The sequence below is a fragment of the Daucus carota genome, chromosome 5 (genome assembly GCF_001625215.2).
Source record: "Daucus carota subsp. sativus chromosome 5, DH1 v3.0, whole genome shotgun sequence".
Lineage (NCBI taxonomy): Eukaryota > Viridiplantae > Streptophyta > Magnoliopsida > Apiales > Apiaceae > Daucus > Daucus carota.
Genome location: NC_030385.2, coordinates 7,513,318 through 7,531,722, shown reverse-complemented (window position 1 = coordinate 7,531,722; position 18,405 = coordinate 7,513,318). Strand labels below are relative to the sequence as shown.

Here is an 18,405-nt window from a genome sequence, read left to right as displayed (position 1 = left end):
AGTCGCAAGTTTAGCATGTCATTTCTACGTGATAATAGGTTCAGACAAGGTCGTTGCTTCCTTTGTTCTTGCTCTGTTGCGTAGAAATAACTTGTCTCCCAAACTTGAATAAAGATTAGCAAGAAATTATATTATTTATGTTCACAATGAGTATACACATATACAATTATACAAAGTAGGGGGAATATGATCTGAGGGATAATTGCTATCTACTGCAACCTTATGATGCTACACCAACGTAATTCCTATGATGCTTCTTAAAACCAGTAAGAGGTCAAAATTCAATGACTGCATGGCCCTTAAATTTCATTGTCTCAGTAATGGAGTAAATGAATTTTTACTGTCCCAAATTTGGGAAAATACCAGAGAAATTCGGGATCTTGTCGATATGCCTTAGGGCGTGCTCAGCAATTTGTCTTGTTCGATAGTCACCATGCTGAAAAGCATCGACAAGGGCTGTGATGATGTTGGGTTCAGCGGATACTTCAAATGCTATATCATCACCCCTCAGAAGTCTTTCCACAACCCAAACTGCCCTCCTCCTCAAGGTCTCCGTTCGTTTCTCCATTAAAATAGTAAGTATAGGCTTGACTGCATCTGTATCGCACAACATAGTCACCCCATTTTCTATATCAACTTCATCGTCTAGCAAAGTTGACATGGCTGCAAGTGAAGCCTCAACTACCTTATCATTAGTGTGATCTAGAAGGGCCACCAACTTCTCCAAAACCTGCCCTTCCACGAGACAAAAGGTGTCCCTTAGTGAACATCTCCCTCTATGAACTCTACATAATCCGGTTATGACAGTAGTTTTGCTAAAGCAAGGAAAAAATTTAAAACAAAAACCAGGTGATGGCAACTCGGGCAACTCTGTCAAGTTCTTGGATTCTTGGGATAAATTATCCAAAGCCATAGCTGAAACCATCTGCACATTGTCCAGCCCATTTGACTGAAGCATTTCAGTGAAAATTGAAGCAATATTGTGCTCTTGACACAGTCTGATAGTCTCAGGTTCCTCAGCAAGGACAAAGGTAACCCTTGCCAGAATCTGAACAAGCCCTTCTAAATAGGGAGTCATAAAGCGGCCACCTTTAGTCTCTCCCTGCCGGATACTTATCACCCTGGAGATGACCAACTGAAAGACACCTTCATCAAGCATCTGTCTTGTGAGGCCCACATCCCTTTCTGGGAGATCAGCCAAGAGCCTGGCTGCTGCTGCTTGCTCTTCGGTGATGACAACATTTTCTGATATGATTTGGATTAAGCAACTGAGTTGCCCCCCTGGACCACGTAGACTATGAGCTAATTCCTGGCCCATGTGTGGAGAGAGGTTTTGAAGAAGTTTGATGGAAGCTGCACGAAGATCCTTCTGTGGAACTTCAATGAAGTGCACCAAACTGATAGTAGCCCCAGAGCTCTTGATTGCAGCAACAACACTGTGAACTGTAGTCTGAGAATTAGCTAGTCCAACAAGAACCTGAAGAAGCTGGCATTCTATCACTGGCCCGGTATTGCTAATCAGACGGAGAAGTTTGTGGAGTATGTTTTCTGAAACCAGAGTCTGGTGGTTGGGTCCAACAGGGATAGAATAGAAGTCAGAGCCTGACTTTACGATGTTTGCCAGAATTGTAGCAGATACCTCCTTCAATCGTGTAGGCTGGTGCTTACCAACATTGAAGAGATCCTTTACTAGAGGAGGTAGTATCCCTTCGTCTATCAAAACCTTGGCACTAGCCTCAAAAGACGATATCTGACTCAATGCCTTTAAAGCAGCTTCTTTTGACTGCATGCTACCAACTTTGATAAGATCAACTAGTGATGAACCAACAGTTTTTGCCACAAATACTTTCATGTCATTGTTGAGTACTAGTTCACCAAGGTACACAGCCATGGATAGTTTGGTTTCCTCTGGACCTGAAAATGTAAGTTTTGCAACATGTTCATTACAATCAAGTTCATTAATACACTAAGAAGTACAAAAGTTTATCTAAAACGAAACACATTTTTACTCAGGGCCGTACCCAAGAAGGGGCTAAAAATCCAGATCTTAATATCTATAAATATAATTATGTAGATAATATGAATTCTGATAATATAAAAGAGTCTCATTTTGTAACCATATGAACGGCATGACTATATGAATGCCTCTTTACTATCATTCATAAGAGTAGACAAATTTAAGGCAGCAGAAGTACCTTCAAGGAGGAGTGTCAGGAGTGGCCGTAGTTTACCATAGTCAGCCAACTGCTTAACATTACTCTCAGACTTCTCCAAATTTTCCAGAGTTTTTTCAGCCTTTTCAACAGTAAGAGGATTTTCAGATTTGCTGCCAGTCATTCCCACTAAAATAAGGATGGCTCCATTGATGGATCCAATTTTTTCACAGACTGTCCTAGATTTCGAAAGCTCACAAAGCAAAGAGATGGCTTCATCCTTCTCCTTGGATTTTTCATGAGACAAAAACTTAACTATTGTCCGTACAGTATCCCCTTCAGCCATAACTTCCTGCCAGTACAAAGACACAGAAGATACATTAAATTGTTAGTGCACAGAGTATTTGAAAAGATCTGAACAATGCAGCAGCCAGCCATTAGCCAAAACACCTTATTATCAGAGTCGTCTTCGACTACACTATGAAGGGTTCCTAGTGCCTTGCATCTTACTCTACGACTACTGCTCTTCAACATGTCGATGATCATGGGTATAAGATTTGAATTACGAACAACTCGCTTACTGGAGAGATTCTTTTGGCAAAGCTTCTGAATGAACCTTAGAGCATCCATGATTTCAGTTTCTGGATTGCCTACTGACAGTGATCTACGAGCAATATCAAGTTGAGCAGCTTCATTCCTAGCATTCCATTCTTCAATTGTGCTGCGCAAAGCAATGCTTGGGTTCAGATCTGTACTCCTTAACTCTTTTAATGTTATTGGACAGACTAGCTTTCTTCCATTCTCCTTACAATCTTTGAACCAGTTTTCAATGGCTTCTCGCTCATAAGTTATGCCAGTTTCCAAAGTAACAGGATCGCGCATAATTTGTTTTGATAGAGGGCATATAAATGCATCATAGAATGGTTCAATATGATATCTCTCAAATTGACTGCTTTCATCCGACTGGCTACCTTGGTCATAACTTCCATCCAAGCTTCCAGCCATCAGATCTGAGGTCTCTCTGTCAGTAACAAAAATATAATTCAGTATAATTGTCCCACTAGATTGTGTGAATAAAATTACTTCTTTACGGATCAAAAGGAATAATTCTCAAGATATAAAAATTCACACAATCTCAGATACACCAGCTAATTATAATGTTATGTTAGTATCAGATCTTGGGGAAGGCATAGACGAAAAAGTGCATTTTGAACTTAAATCTGGTGCTGAGCCTCAATTATAATTGTAAAACAATCTTCGAGTACTTATTCCTATCTACATCATTCAATCACATATGAGAATGCGGATACTCATCATCAATTTTCAATCTGCTCTAATAATTTCCACAGATTAATCAATTATTCTCCCCTGATAAAAATTCGATTCAAATAACTCACAAAGTTACACAGAACATTCGAATATGGAAATCAGAGAGAGCAAGAATGTAACAAATTCCAGTTGACCAAGATGACATTTCTGACCCAGATTAGGAAATTTTGGAACTTGCAAACTCAAGTTTTAGTTACACATAACATGAATACCTGACAACATATGTAAATAGCACTACTAAGGACCTTTAACACTTCAAGTTGATTAAATGCTTATGAACATACAAGTATTACAAAACATGATGGGAAGTAAACAGAAAGAAAGTGAAATTGTGAAAGAGAAACATCACCTAGTGTCAATTCTTGATTGAAAGCTCAATGAAGGTAAGGATGATCTTCCATGCAATTCTCTGGAACATGGACTTTAATTAAACAAATGTTGTAGTAATAATATAAGTGTAGCTGGGAGAGGGAGAGGGAGGGAGGGATAATACAAGTGCAGCTGAGAGAGAGAGAGAGAGAGAGAGAGAGAGAGATGGGGTTTTGTGAAATTGAAACAAACAGTCAATGCAAGAAGCCAAAAGCAAAAACGTGTAGAAGGAAAAATAAAACTGGTTTTTTCGAGAGAGAGGGAGAGAAGATGAAGACTGAGAGAAAAGGTTGACCCCGTATATATTGAATAATATGATTGTGATTGTCTCTAGTCTCTACATATGGTCACACAAACATGTAAACTACCACATATATTAAAAGTCTGCATAACAGACTATCTATATCATACTTTTCAATACTTTGCTAACTTATTTTATGTAATTCTTTATTTTCTAAAGGGTCTTGATAATACGCGTGAAATGGTGGAAATCCTATTCTTTTTGTCGTGTGATAGAATAGTATACAATTATTATCTCCAGACCTTATTATGATTAGTGTATTGTATATAGATATGTTTGTTTAGGACGAGGAAGCGAGTATGTTAGAAATACAGAGCATCAGAATGAATATTTAAGTATTTCATGTACTAGATAAGATGTGTGCAAATACTCTGTGATCGGGGTGAGTCAGAGTCGAACACGGATGTCCGAGGATCTTGGGTGATGATATTTTCTATCCTTTTGCTCCAGAAACCGGTGATCGTGATTCATTTTTTCTTCCGGGATTCATAAAGAGCCGCTAAACATGAACACTGAATGACAAGTGATCGATATGAAACACAAAGCATTCTAATTATCAGACCCCTTTTGATCACTAAGTGGACAGCTAGGGCGTAGATCGTCAAAGCTAAATCAACTCCTCTCGAGGAACCAATCAGCTGGGGGGATCAAGTTCTCGCGGGACTTCCACCCAAACATTCTGCTTGGGAGGGGAAATTCTGCTGCTTCAGACTGAATCTTGGGGGTTCATGTCTTCTAAACCCAAACATTTGTGTCTGAGGCAGAGAGAGTGACTATAATGAAAATTAATGAAGAAAAGCATTGAATGGGGGTTTTAAATGGTTGGTATTTTTATCAGCATATGTTGCAACAATTATCCGTCGTGATTCCATAGATAATAACAAAATATAAGTAGTTAACTTATTACCCTGACACGGTAACACCTGCTCGTTGCATGATACAGTTTCACAAAACAGCTATGTTCAATATGTAAAGTTCTAGTAGACCCAATAGGGCAGTACTATCCACATCTATCGATTTCAAACTAAATTTGTCAAATTTTGCTTCAATGTTTTTTCCCAGATTTTGAACAGACATGACTAAAACAACCATATAGACAGCTTACATCTTACTTGAATACTACAGTACATGTTAACGTTCAAATTCATACAATTTTGTCGACTAAAACTGATAAAATCAACATATAACTAACATTAACATCATTTACACGTAATGAAATATGAATTAGACTATAGTTTAGCCTTACAAACTCTGAGCTAAATATTTCATCTTTGACTATCATTCCTTTGAATTTTCATATGCATCTCCTCCACATACTCTTATTTAGATTTCAGTTTTCAAAAAACTCGTTTTAAAAAAATCAAAATACATTCAAATATAGATTTGGGTTCCAGAATAACCATTATATAAAAGTAGGAGCCAATCAAAATCCATCAAAATTATAGAATTTGGTGCATAGTGTGTGCTCATGGGCACACACTAGAAAAACCGTTTCCCAAAAAAGCTTGAAGGAAAGATGTCAAGTTAAAAACACTGCCAAATTATAGTACAAATTAATCCCCACTGCACTGTTTTTCAGCAATCAATCATTGACCTTGTTTTTAATAATGGTTTCAAAATTATGAACACAATTTGTTTGGTACTCTGCCAAAATCTAAAGTGCAATTCCCCAAAATACTTTTATGCAACTTGCACCTCAAGTCCACCACAGTTGAGAATATTCCAAGTTCTGACTAGTCCCCTGCTAACATGAACTGTGCTCAAGAAGGACAAAAACAAGGAATGTACCAGAAAAATCAAAAAGATATGCTAAAAGAGTTTTCAAGGCAATCATTGTTTAGCCAAATAGGGTCTTTGTCAGAATGGAATCAAAGAGACAGTCAGACACTCAGATCTACCAATCTTACTTCATGCCATATGCAATCATGTATTGTCAAAAAAATCAATTTTTAAGGAGTTCCTATCGCCCAATTCAAGTTCCAAACAGAAAGAAACTATAATGCCATATACTCGAACAGATAACTAAAAACAGTAGTAACACAATTGTTATATGAAAGTTATAAGCAAGATTTGTAGCTAAAATACCATGCTGTGCACAATACTAGTCTAGTCAACGGACTGAAACATAAAGATAGGAGGGGCAACACGGCCACCACTAACACATGAAATCATAATGTAACAGTTCTGAAATCTCTAATGAAAGTAATTAACATAACACAAGACAGCTACATAGAGCAAGCCATCTTCCATCCCAGCACCCACATTAGCTTAATCGTCATCCTCTTCCTGCGAAAAAAAACATCAAGTAATTAATAACACAAGCTACAAAGATGAGACACTCAAACATGAATATGTAAAGTTCAACACGCACCTCATCACTACCCTCTTCATCTTCATCATTAACCTCGGACTTCGACTTGTCAGATTCCTCCTCCTCAATTTCTCCAGACTTAAAGTCATTATATATTTAAATTATACCCAAACGAACAAATAAGAAACAGTAAAAAAACACAGTGTGCCAACTAAAACACTCAAAATAAGAAACAGTTCACGCAAACAAAAAATAAGCTTACCTGCTTGTTATCATAGGCTTTCAACTTCTTCTCGTATTCCTTCTTCCTCTGCTCAGCAACAGTCACATACTGAGCCTTGTCCTATAATTCACAAACACAGTCATAATTAAAAACAGTACCAATCCAAACCAACTTTATCCGCAACAAGGTCAACTAACTTAATTCCAGTTACATAAAGAATTAATTACCTCATCCGACATTGACCTCCACGCATCTCCACCCGCTTTCCCCATCTATTATTCAATTCATCGCGAATCAACACATTAAAACAAAATCCTGAAAAAACACATATATAGACAAACAGCAATAAACACAACTTACAGCGGCAACTCCCTTAACAGCAGGGTTCTTTTCCTTAAACTGCTTCCTGAAACCTTCCCTGCATAATTAAAAAATAACAGCTCATCAAAACATAACGCATCAGAAAATCCGTAACCGACAATCAACATAAAAACAAAAAATCACATAATCAAACTAAAATTCAAAATCCAACAAAGCTGAAAAGCGGAAACATACATGAAGACAAAGAAAGCACTTGGAGGCCTCTTAGGCTTGTTAGGGTCCTTCACCTTTTTCCCCTTCTTTTGCTTCACAGATAGCCTGCAAACGTCCACAAACACAAAATTAAACCTAAAATCAACTCGAACACACACATAAACACGCACAATTACACGCATCCACGCAAAAATCCAAAACAAAACGATAGATACAAAACAAATAGATATGTATAACATACTTGTCATCGTTTTTCGATCCAGCCTTAGATCTACCTCCTTTCATAGCGAAATCTGTAAATAAAAATCAAATAAAGCAGTAATTAGCATAATAATCGAGATGAGAATGTAAGAAAAGAGAGGAATTAAGCTAAAATCGACGAGAAACTACCTAATTATCGAAAAGAAGAAACTAGGGTTTGGTTGGGAGAGAGTTGAGAGCTAGCGAGAGGGGGAGTAAATATAAGGGGGCAGCAACGTCAATGAAAAATAATATCTACCCTTTTGGGCGGGATCCCATATTTTTCATCTTAATTTTAGGGCCCAAACTGGCTTAATGGCTATAGACGTATAGTACACATTGTTTTTGTTAACAAAATTTTTATGATCATGTTCATTAGCCTCTTGCTATATGAGACTTGGATTACCGAACGTCCCGTTTGATTTTGATTGTACGATTATTTGGAAATAAAATAAGAACTAATGACTTGTATGATTTTGGAGTTAAAAGACATAAATAATATTCTTCTGACTCTGACATGATCAAGCGAGACATGAGATGAGGAAGATGACTGTGATCTCAATACCATTCCGTTTATGTTAATATATACACGTTTGAATAGATAAAATTATGATGATTTTAAATTCAATTAATGAGTTATCAATAAATTGATATTGATTTCCAATCATCTAGTATATCTCTGTCTTCTTCGACACAAAAGAATTTTACCTCGAAAATATTTGTTGGAAAATCAGAATTTAAAAATATTTGTTAGAAAACTATTAACCAAATATGTCTAGATAACTTAAAGATCTGGTTTATGATTAAACAAGCTCATTCTCAAACATTGTGATCCATACGTCCACTAAATTTGATTTTCGGATTGATTTCGTGCTATGTATAAAGAGGTGACTCTCTATTTTGAACCGTGAACAAAAACTTTAAGAGATAATTTAATTCGATCCGAGTTTTTGTATGAGTTTTTCAAATACATATAACATGCTTACGACTGTATTACGTTGAACATGTTGATCTTCAAATGACTCGCGTGTTATTTTTAATATTTAAAAGCTTCATTGTGTGTGTATAGTTACCGAAAATTACGTATATGTGTGTGTGTGTTTATAAATACTGGAAATTACAATCGCAAGTTCCTTTATCAACCGCCATCTACTTATGACAAATACAAAAGTTCAATCTTTTCTAGGCAGAATTCTTTTGTACAGCAAAAAAAGTAGTGGGCCAATCTGCAAAAATATCATCATCAATGCAAATTGCAAAAAACTTATACAAATAACAAAACAATGTGGGAGAGATAAAAGAAGATGTAGGATCGTCTATCTGCTTAGTTAGTCAGGCATGGACTAGTTCATAGATCTTTGGTTTTGATTACCAAGAAATAGAAACTTTACAAATAAAATCAAAGGATTGATATTCCATTGTTGTTTTCATATTTTCGATATTCACCGATATTGAGTCAGTTGAACGCACTTCTAATGCCTATTCCATTTTTGGAAGGCCCTGCGATATATCATCATATCATGATTTTTCATATATAAATGTAACTAATATATCTCCTTCATAAAAGATTTCCTCATAATCGCCATGAACCGTTGCTCCTGGGGTGGCAAAATAAAATTTAGAGGATCGTATTCAACAATATTCATTTTAACAATTAAAACTTGATCCGATTTGAGATGTAAAACGTGAATGGTGAGCAAAAATAATTGATCAAAAAAATGGTCAAATATTTCAATTTCCTTCCGCACTTTTTCGTCGAAATGATACAGATGGTACACTTGAGTAGTTGAATTGTATTATTTAAGTGCTTTTTGCTTGCCAAAAATCCTACTTCAAGAATTCGTGCTATTGTTTATAAGATTTTTGCATCGCCTTGGTGAACTGAACGCGGTTTAATCAAACTTATGGTTTACATCCCAGAGAATATAAAGCCGATATGCAAAGTAGAAAGAGTAGGAAGAGCAGATACTATTTATGATGTCCCCGGAATTGTAGTCATGGATCATCAACAAACTTTAGCTATTCGTTAGACCCTTGAACCAGCTTTCAAACGATGTATAAGTTACATGACAAGCTTTGAACAATGTTCTTTTGATGAGATATTGGATGCTTACCGAAAAAGGAAAATTGCACGTAAAAAAAGTGGAATCTGTATAGACCGACTTCCACCAACTGACGTATCACGCATTTCAGATGGTGGTGACGTGAGACCACAAAAAGAGCTCTTCCGAATGATAAAGAAAAAAATGCTTAGTTTCGTTGGAAAAATCAACGGAAACCTCATATTTACTCTATAAAACTGGATATATAAAACGTTGGGAACATTAACTTTATTGAAATTATATTATGTTGTGTAAGTAGCTATGTAGTTAGTTAATCTTGTTTTCCTGGAAAGTCTCTTTCATGTGTATTAGTCCCTTTTTTCAAAGAAAGAAAGTCCAAAACTTCCAAGGAGGGAGTGGGTGACCATTCTATAATAAGGAAGAAAACAAAATAATCTCAATTTTATAATAAATTTGGTTCGATGACTGTTAAATTTGGTTCGATGACTGTTGTCCATTAACCACAAAGATACTGATACTTGTCTATTTCATCTTTGATGCCATTGTTGGGGTGATGGGCACATGCTTCTCAGTACCGAGTCATATGAAATTAGCACGACCCGACGATCAAATTCTTGGCGGAAATCATCAATTTTATAATGGTTGAACAATGGCTTAGGCTTTTTTAATAATCTTTTACTATGATTATGTCGGCGATGATAGATGAATTTGGTAATTGGTTTGTTCCATCCAAAAAAATTAGAATAAAAGTTTATAATTTAAACTACATTAAACTCAAAAGTAAATTTTGTATAATAAACAAATTAAATATGAAAATTTTATATACAACTAAAAGATAATTATAAATAATTATAATTGTAATAGAAGGAATAACTAATAAATATCGTGTACCACATGCACGAACATAAAACTAGTAATACTACATCTTAAGCACTGTTCTAAAAATCCCCCATTTAACCGATTAATCCCTCGCAAGGTCGGCCACCGATTCGATCTTTGAAGTCCGATTAATCCTTACATATATTTCTTAATCGAAGTATATATGCTAAATTATTAAAATTAAAATACTATATTACTTAAATATGAATAATTATAGAGTTTATGAATATAACAAATATAATAGTTACTAAATTGCTAATATAATAATAACTACATATTTTAATATTAAAATAAATCCGATTATCACTCCGATTAATCCTTCCGATTAATCCCCGATTTCCGATTAATCCCTGAATCGGTAGCTCAGCCGATTAGGTCTGATTCCTGATTTCTGTAACACTGAGCTTAAGCAATATTATTAATAACATAATGTATATTAGTAATTTGTAAAAGAGAAACGAGCGATTACTCTCCGGAAACAAATCTATACTTACTATATTATTAAATTCTAAACATTAAAAATTTAGTCGGTCGGTACTTGGGCAAAATACGGACTTATCTATATAATCAATTATTAACTAATTATTCTTTTTAATTTGGGTCATAGTATGAGCCTATCTATATAACCAATTATTCTTTTTAATTAAAATATATTACTTTTTTTATATTTCTGACTAAAAAACTCAATCTTCTAAAATAATATTGAAAAACATGATAATTAATTTTTTAACTAAAATATATTATCTTTTTATAAATTTTCGAACTAAAAAATCAATCTTTTACAATTAATACGGACAAGGGCGACATATTTATACCTAAAGATGTGTGCCAAAAATCTAAACGTCAAATAATAAAAAATAGAGGGAGTATTATTATATTGGTGGGGCCATCGGTACTTGGGCCGAAGTACGGGCCTATCTATATAACCAAATATTCTTTTAAACTAAAATAAATTAATTTTTATATATTTTTTAGCTGAAAAAACTCAATCTTCTAAAATAACATCGAGCAACATAGTAATTGCTTTTTAATCAAAACGCATTATACTTTTTAGATTTTTTGACTAAAAACTGAGCTTTTACAATTAACACGAGCGACATATATATAAAAATATAATATAATTATATATAATTATTAATAAATAACATGTGATATTATTCAACCAAAATACATTATTAACATTAATTTTAAATACTCCAATGATCTCACGTTAAAAGAAATATTACGAATCTATCATATACTATATATTATTACACTATTAAAACCGAAAATAAAAAGTTCAGTTGATTGGTCAGTTAGTTAAGTTTGGTGAATCGGTTAGTATTCGACCACGGAGCTCTTCAACTTATAACATGTTATAGTATATTTTTTATTATCTATTAACCAAAACATTAAATTTAGTTTAGTATGATGGATCTTTATTTGGTTTCGTGCGTCTCTTTAAATTATAATATGTTTTATATTATATTATTAATTATTAATAATGAAATATTAAAAGCTTGATTGGTTAGTTTATATCTGAGTTTATAGGCCTCCTTATAACATGTAAAAAAAATATTTTAACATTCTCATTAAAATATATATGTGTTCGAACTAATTTTAATTAGTCATTTGACGGACTTAAATATGAAGAATTTATCCAACTGTTAAATCAAACATTTATTTAACCACATTATTCTATCATAATTTTAATTTTACAATAAAATTAGGTAAATTTAAAATATATACGATAAAATAATAAATATGTTAACCGCCCGTGCATTACACGGGTTATAAGCTAGTAATATTGTTAATAACATAAAGCATATCACTAATCAGCAAAAGAGAAACATAGTGGTTACCCTCTAAAAACAAATACTACGGTTTTTCTATGGTGTGCTCATGGCCACATGCTAAGCACGGAAGATTTTGTGCTTAAATCATTTTGATTGGCTCCTATCTCTTGATAATGGTGGACCCCCCTGCAAATACACCAACCACACCAATCAAAATCTCCCAAATACAAAAATTTCCGCGCTTAGCATATGCCCATGAGCACACACTAGACAAACCGAAACAAATATAAGCCGTGTAAGTGCATTTACGGATTAGAATAATGATTTGTTAAATTGAACATTTAAAACATCATATAAATTTGTTAAATTTATAAGATATTTTGTCTCGATGATATTAGCTATATCAATTGACTACTCCCTCCATCCCCCTGAGTAGTATACACTGGGGGACGAGGACGCGGCACGGACTTTAATGCTCCTGTAAAGTGTAGTTGTGTAATTTATTTTTAAAATTTTCTTTTTCTGAATTAAAGTTTGGATGTTATATTTTTATTCAAAAAAAAAGAGAAAATCTCAAAAATAAGTTACGAAACTATATTTTATAAGAGCATTGAAATGCGTGTCGATTAGTTTAAAGGAAACGTATGCAATTAAATGAGACAGGGGGAATATATATTAAAAATAGTACTTACGAGTACTTAGTAAGAGTATCATTCTTCATCCGTGAGTCATGGCTAACATGGAGCATTGTTAAAGCAAACTTCATGAACGAGAGGGCAAAATGCTTTGAAGCAGTTTATAGTTATATTTGACTGCCAATTGCAAACTGAGGTCAATAAAAAAACACCCTGGTGTTGATCACATGACTCATAGGCCTGGCAATTTGACACGTAACACGTTAACACAAAACAACACAAAAAAAATGGATATGAATTTTGATTTTCGATACACGAAACACGAAAGAACACTAACATGAAATTACATAATAGATTTCGTGTCGAATATGGGTTTTCATTTAGGGTACACGAAATACACGAAAGTACACGAAATATTTGTAGATAATATTTATTATATATATGTTATGATATATTAAATATATAGTTACATAAAAAGTATATATTTATATGTATGTGTGGATAAATATTATAGATACATTAACAAATTTATAGAGAATTGTATACAAGTATATATATATCATTTAAATTTAATAAAATTATAGAGAAAAATATATATTAAATCTATTTTTTGATTAAAAATATATTAATATATTAATATATAATATACACGGAAAGTACACGAAATATACACGAAACGTTTCGGATCGGATACGGGTTTCAAATTAGGTATACGAAATTAATAACGTGCGGATACGGGTTTCACCTTTGAGTACACGAAACACGAAAATACACGAAACAAAAGTATACGAAACGAAACGATTGTCACCCCTAATGACCCATACACCGCAAACTACATGTAAACTAGGATTTTTTGCCCGCTACGCATGGTTATAGAGATGATTTTTTAATTAAAATTAATAATACAAAGATTTTGAGAAAAAAATGCAATTAAAAATGATTTAATGAAACAATTTTTCCGATTTTGTGGATGAAAAATATATTACTCTCATAATTACTGTGAACATTAATTTGAGTTGATATGATTTCAAATGTCAGCTTCTCGGGCAGTTAAAAAAAATAAATTTAATTGTTTTTTTGTTACTAATCATTAGAGAGGGAACCTTGAAACTTTTACTTTAGTTTATTTTTCGATCAAAAGATTCAAAACCTTTTTTGATTTGACCTTCGTTTTCTTAGATCTTCTCGTTGTTCCAGGTGATTTTATTCTATAAAGTGGTCCGAGTTATTCTGTTTTGTGGTTTTGTTCTCCAGATAAGGGAATTGTCTTGGTTTAATTAGTATTTTATTTAAGTATTTGCTGATCTAAAGTTGCAAGCATCAAAACTTAAGTATTAGTCAAGGTTCTGAGCAGAATTTCACATGCAAAAAATGTCAATATCTATGTTTTATAGTTTAAAATTATTTTTGAACACACACAACGATGAAAAATATGAAAAAAAAAACATGTATTTAGATTTAGATCCTAAAAATCTATTTGAAATTTAAGGTTCTGCCGCAAGACCTTAGTGGTTTTATGGTTCTATTTTAAGGACTGCTTGTCTCTTGAGCGCGACCCTTTACACCCTTTCTTAAGTTAAAAAGGTGAAAATTGAGTTTCTTCTACCGAATCACTGAACCCTCATCGTGAAAGATCTCTACTGTTTGAGTTCTCTTTAGATTTTCACTCAAGGCAATCACAAAACACAAACTATTAAATTCTGATTTAATTATTATAAATTTTATATTTATAATTTAATATATAAATTTGAGCAAGAAAAAAAAGACAAAATCATAATAATATATTTATACGTTTTCTTGAGTTGCTATTTTTGTAAAGGTCCTATGTTGGAGTGGAAGATTTAATCCATCCATATTTGGTTTTCTCGTTTCCTGCATTTTTATTTTAATTAAATTACTAAGTTTTGTTTATTTATCTGCAATACGGACAAAAATCAATTTATACGAATTCGGCAATTTTAAAAATAAAATAACGTGCGGATACGGGTTTCACCTTTGAGTACACGAAACACGAAAATACACGAAACAAAAGTATACGAAACGAAACGATTGTCACCCCTAATGACCCATACACCGCAAACTACATGTAAATAATCTGTTTCTGAATTGCATTGTTTTTGTAGCATAACACACTTTATGTAAACACAAACTTCGTACTTCTACAAATCCATGTACAATCCCCAAACATACTTTATCCATGACGTTGACGAATATTCTGACTAGTTCCTAGCAAGCACAATCAAAGCACGCAAAGGAAAAATAACCCGGAATGTACCACATTAACCATGACAATCAGACTGAAAGCAGTCAGTTCTGTTCTCCTAATCTTAGTCATGTAGAATGAAATCATAGTAAATTTTAGTGAAATTCTACTGACCAATCCAAAATCCAAACAAAAACAAAGCAAATTGTAGTAGCCTAAATGAACATAAAACTAAAAACGGTAATAAAACCATCCATTGCTATATGAATGTTATCAGCAAGATTTGTAGCTAAAACACCATCCTGTGCACATACTAGCCTACTCAACGGACTAAGATATAAAGATAAGAGGGGCACAACAGCCCCTACTAACACATGAGATCATAATGTAACAGCACCAAAACATCTAAACAAAGTAATTAACATAACATAAGACAGCAATACAGAGCTAGCCCGTCTTGCATTCTGCCACTGGAAATAGCTTAATCATCATCTTCTTCCTCTTCGCTACCCTCTTCATCTTCATCAGCAACCTCAGACTTCGACTTGTCAGATTCATCCTCCTCCATTTCTCCTCCAGCCTAAAGTTATTTTAGGTTCAAATTACTTCCCCAGTCAAGTCATTAATATTTAAGAAGAGATAAACAAAGAAACCCAAATTTAGGCTACCTGCTTGCTATCATAAGCTTTAATCTTCTTCTCATATTCCTTCTTCCTTTGTTCAGCAATAGTCACAAACTCAGCCTTGTCCTGTGATACGCAAACACAACCACAGTTAAATACAAGAATCTAAACCAAATTTAATCAAAATCCATAACAAGCTCAACCAACTATCATTTGCATAACAATAACTACCTCATCAGACATCGACCTCCACGCATCTCCACCCGCTTTCCCCATCTAGAATCCAATTAAATTCACAAATTAACACATAACAACAAAATAAGCATAAATCACACAAACATATATAGACAAAAACACAAAACAGTTATAAAACACAACTTACAGCGGCAACTCCCTTGACAGCAGGGTTCTTTTCCTTAAACTGCTTCCTGAAACCCTCCCTGCATAATCGAAAAATAACAGCCCGTCAAAACAGAAGGCGTCAAAACATCCATTACCAACAGTCAACATAAAAACAAAAAATCGCATAATTAAACTAAAAATCAAAATCTAACAAAGCCGAAAAAGCGGAAACATACATGAAGACAAAGAAAGCACTTGGAGGCCTCTTAGGCTTGTTAGGGTCCTTCACCTTTTTCTCCTTCTTTTTCACAGATAGCCTGCAAACATCCACAGACACAAAATTAAACCTAAAATCAACTCAAACACACACATAAACACGCACAATCACACGCATCCACACGAAACTCCAAAACAAAACGATAGATACAAAACAAATAGATATGTATGACATACTTGCCATCGTTTTTGGATCCAGCTTTAGATCTACCTCCTTTCATAGCGAAAACTGTTGAAAAAAAACAAATTAGCCTCAATCAAAGCAGTAATTAACACAGCAATTGAGATGAGAAGGAAAAAACGGAGAGAAATCGACGAAAAATTACCTAATTAGCGAGAAAAATAAACTAGGGTTTGTCGATAGAGAAAGGGGCGAGAGTTGAGTGAATTGAGAGCTAACGGGAGGGGAGTGAATATAAGGGGACCGAGGGGTGAGGGTTAAGAGGGGGAAAACGAAAATTCAAGTAAGTAGCGGAGGGTAAATGAAAAAGTATATGTATCCTTTTGGGCGGGATCTCAAATTTTTCATCTTAGTTTAGGGCCCAAACCGGATTATTGGATATTCACGATGGCCTATGCACATGTATCATGTAGCTTGGTGATTTTTAAGTTTTGTACCAAAAGATTTGGTAATACCGTATATTTTATATCCATTTTGGAAAGGAAAAAAACTCAGATTATGAGTTTTGAATTCGAGTGAAGATATGGTATTATTCCTGCTTCCACAAAGGAGGGTGATGACGATAATTTTTGATCACTCAAACAAGCATACAATTCGATGAATAACAGTAGGCTTTTCTGTTTATTCTATCTCTAAGAACAAAATTATGTGTTTCGATGAAGATTATGAAATCCAATATATCTAATATATGCTCGATTTATAGTCAAAGATGAGTAAATTATATATACAGTTAATTACCTTATGAGAAGAATCAACCAGCAGTTCAGAATTATGAGAAGCGGTGATGTTTGAAAGATTGGCGGTAATCTAAAGGTGTTGAGAAGTTTATTTGATTTATCTACGTTGTTGTTTGGAAGAAAATATATGTTATCGGACTTTTCGAGAGATCTCCTCCAAATTACTGGTATAGCTATTAAAATCGGGAGCATCGGCGTGTAGGTTCCAGAACCAGGTAGTGTCAGCCTTTAGTTAGTGTTGGTGAGAAATGATCCGTCTGGTCCATTCATCGAAATAAATTTTTATATAATCCCTATATGTCGAAATTTTTACTTCTGGTTTCAGATTGAATACACATAAAATGCGGTAATCTCCCTGTAAACCAAGCTATTATTGCCAAAATCGGTGAATATAACCAAGTATCATTAAGAATTTCATCTTTGGATAAAAACAAGCAAGCCGCAACCATAAAAGGATGTCAGTCATGGTTACGAACCATGTCAGTCGTGGTTAAATATCACCTGGACATACATTTTTGAAAAATATAAGGTATCCTTAAAATTATTTATATTTTTTTTCTAAATTTTAATGGGCAACATTTAGCTAGTTACATTCACATTTATAATAATGGGTCCTTTTTATGCATATAAATCACCCAATTAAAAAATGTTGGGTATCATGAAAATTATTGTCAATGTTTTTTTTCTCAAGTTCTAGTCGGGAATGTTAGATTGATTATACTCACGTAAATAATGATAGACCTCCAAGTACACACATAAAGCATCCAATTGAAATTAGACATTCGTTTGTCAATAATTTGTCAATAATGAACCTCAAGTATGCACATAAACTATCAAATTAGAATAAGTCATTTGTTTGTCACATCATTTAAGAAAAATATTTGAGACAAGATTCGAGATACGTAGAATTTTTCCAGCATAAATTAGTTATTTGTTTGTCACGTCATTTAGGGAAAATTTTAGGACAAAATTTGGGATACATAACATTACTCTACATCTTTTATGAGGAAAAAGGATATGAATGAACTTGTTTGGGAAAAAATAATCACAATTACACATATTTTTTTTAGCAATAATTTTTTTAACTTGAAAACAAGACAAATCAAATAAGAAAATAAAAAACTTATTTCTTCGAGTAAGATAAATGAAACAAGGGTTTGTCTAATGTGTGCCCCATGAGCACATGCTAATTGCGGAATTTTAATTGCGGAATTTTATATAATTGGAAGAG

At 33.7% G+C, this 18,405-nt stretch overlaps 3 protein-coding genes across 3 annotated transcripts; all 3 read right to left on the bottom strand.

Moving 5' to 3' along the window:
* Positions 1-81: 81 nt before the first annotated feature.
* LOC108223485 (U-box domain-containing protein 44) lies at positions 82-4,183 on the bottom strand. Its single transcript, XM_017397780.2, has 4 exons — positions 3,832-4,183; positions 2,604-3,174; positions 2,196-2,505; positions 82-1,914 (listed from the first exon to the last, which is right to left on the bottom strand). The coding sequence occupies exons 2-4, from the start codon at positions 3,156-3,158 to the stop codon at positions 338-340; spliced, it is 2,442 nt and encodes an 813-aa protein (XP_017253269.1). The 5' UTR covers positions 3,159-3,174; positions 3,832-4,183; the 3' UTR covers positions 82-337.
* Positions 4,184-6,138: 1,955 nt separating this feature from the next.
* On the bottom strand, positions 6,139-7,774 carry LOC108223486 (HMG1/2-like protein). The gene is made up of 8 exons (XM_017397781.2): positions 7,611-7,774; positions 7,462-7,513; positions 7,242-7,325; positions 7,047-7,104; positions 6,914-6,958; positions 6,726-6,806; positions 6,524-6,601; positions 6,139-6,438 (listed from the first exon to the last, which is right to left on the bottom strand). The coding sequence occupies exons 2-8, from the start codon at positions 7,503-7,505 to the stop codon at positions 6,421-6,423; spliced, it is 408 nt and encodes a 135-aa protein (XP_017253270.1). The 5' UTR covers positions 7,506-7,513; positions 7,611-7,774; the 3' UTR covers positions 6,139-6,420.
* Positions 7,775-15,247: 7,473 nt separating this feature from the next.
* Positions 15,248-16,810, bottom strand: LOC108220632 (HMG1/2-like protein). The gene is made up of 7 exons (XM_017394447.2): positions 16,583-16,810; positions 16,434-16,485; positions 16,217-16,297; positions 16,021-16,078; positions 15,870-15,914; positions 15,684-15,764; positions 15,248-15,595 (listed from the first exon to the last, which is right to left on the bottom strand). Exons 2-7 carry the CDS (start codon positions 16,475-16,477, stop codon positions 15,497-15,499), a joined length of 408 nt encoding a protein of 135 aa, XP_017249936.1. The 5' UTR covers positions 16,478-16,485; positions 16,583-16,810; the 3' UTR covers positions 15,248-15,496.
* Between the last annotated feature and the right edge of the window lie 1,595 nt (positions 16,811-18,405).

Coding starts and splice junctions, on each gene's coding strand:
- LOC108223485 (XM_017397780.2), bottom strand. CDS start 3,158: ATGGCTGGAAGCTTGGATGGAAGTTATGACCAAGGTAGCCAGTCGGAT. Junction 2,506..2,603: donor AAGACGACTCTGATAATAAG/GTGTTTTGGCTA, acceptor TTGTACTGGCAG/GAAGTTATGGCTGAAGGGGA. Junction 1,915..2,195: donor CCTGACACTCCTCCTTGAAG/GTACTTCTGCTG, acceptor TTACATTTTCAG/GTCCAGAGGAAACCAAACTA.
- LOC108223486 (XM_017397781.2), bottom strand. CDS start 7,505: ATGAAAGGAGGTAGATCTAAGGCTGGATCGAAAAACGATGACAA. Junction 6,807..6,913: donor GGAGGTCAATGTCGGATGAG/GTAATTAATTCT, acceptor TGTGAATTATAG/GACAAGGCTCAGTATGTGAC. Junction 6,602..6,725: donor AAGCCTATGATAACAAGCAG/GTAAGCTTATTT, acceptor AATGACTTTAAG/TCTGGAGAAATTGAGGAGGA.
- LOC108220632 (XM_017394447.2), bottom strand. CDS start 16,477: ATGAAAGGAGGTAGATCTAAAGCTGGATCCAAAAACGATGGCAA. Junction 15,915..16,020: donor CTGTCAAGGGAGTTGCCGCT/GTAAGTTGTGTT, acceptor ATTGGATTCTAG/ATGGGGAAAGCGGGTGGAGA. Junction 15,765..15,869: donor GGAGGTCGATGTCTGATGAG/GTAGTTATTGTT, acceptor TGCGTATCACAG/GACAAGGCTGAGTTTGTGAC.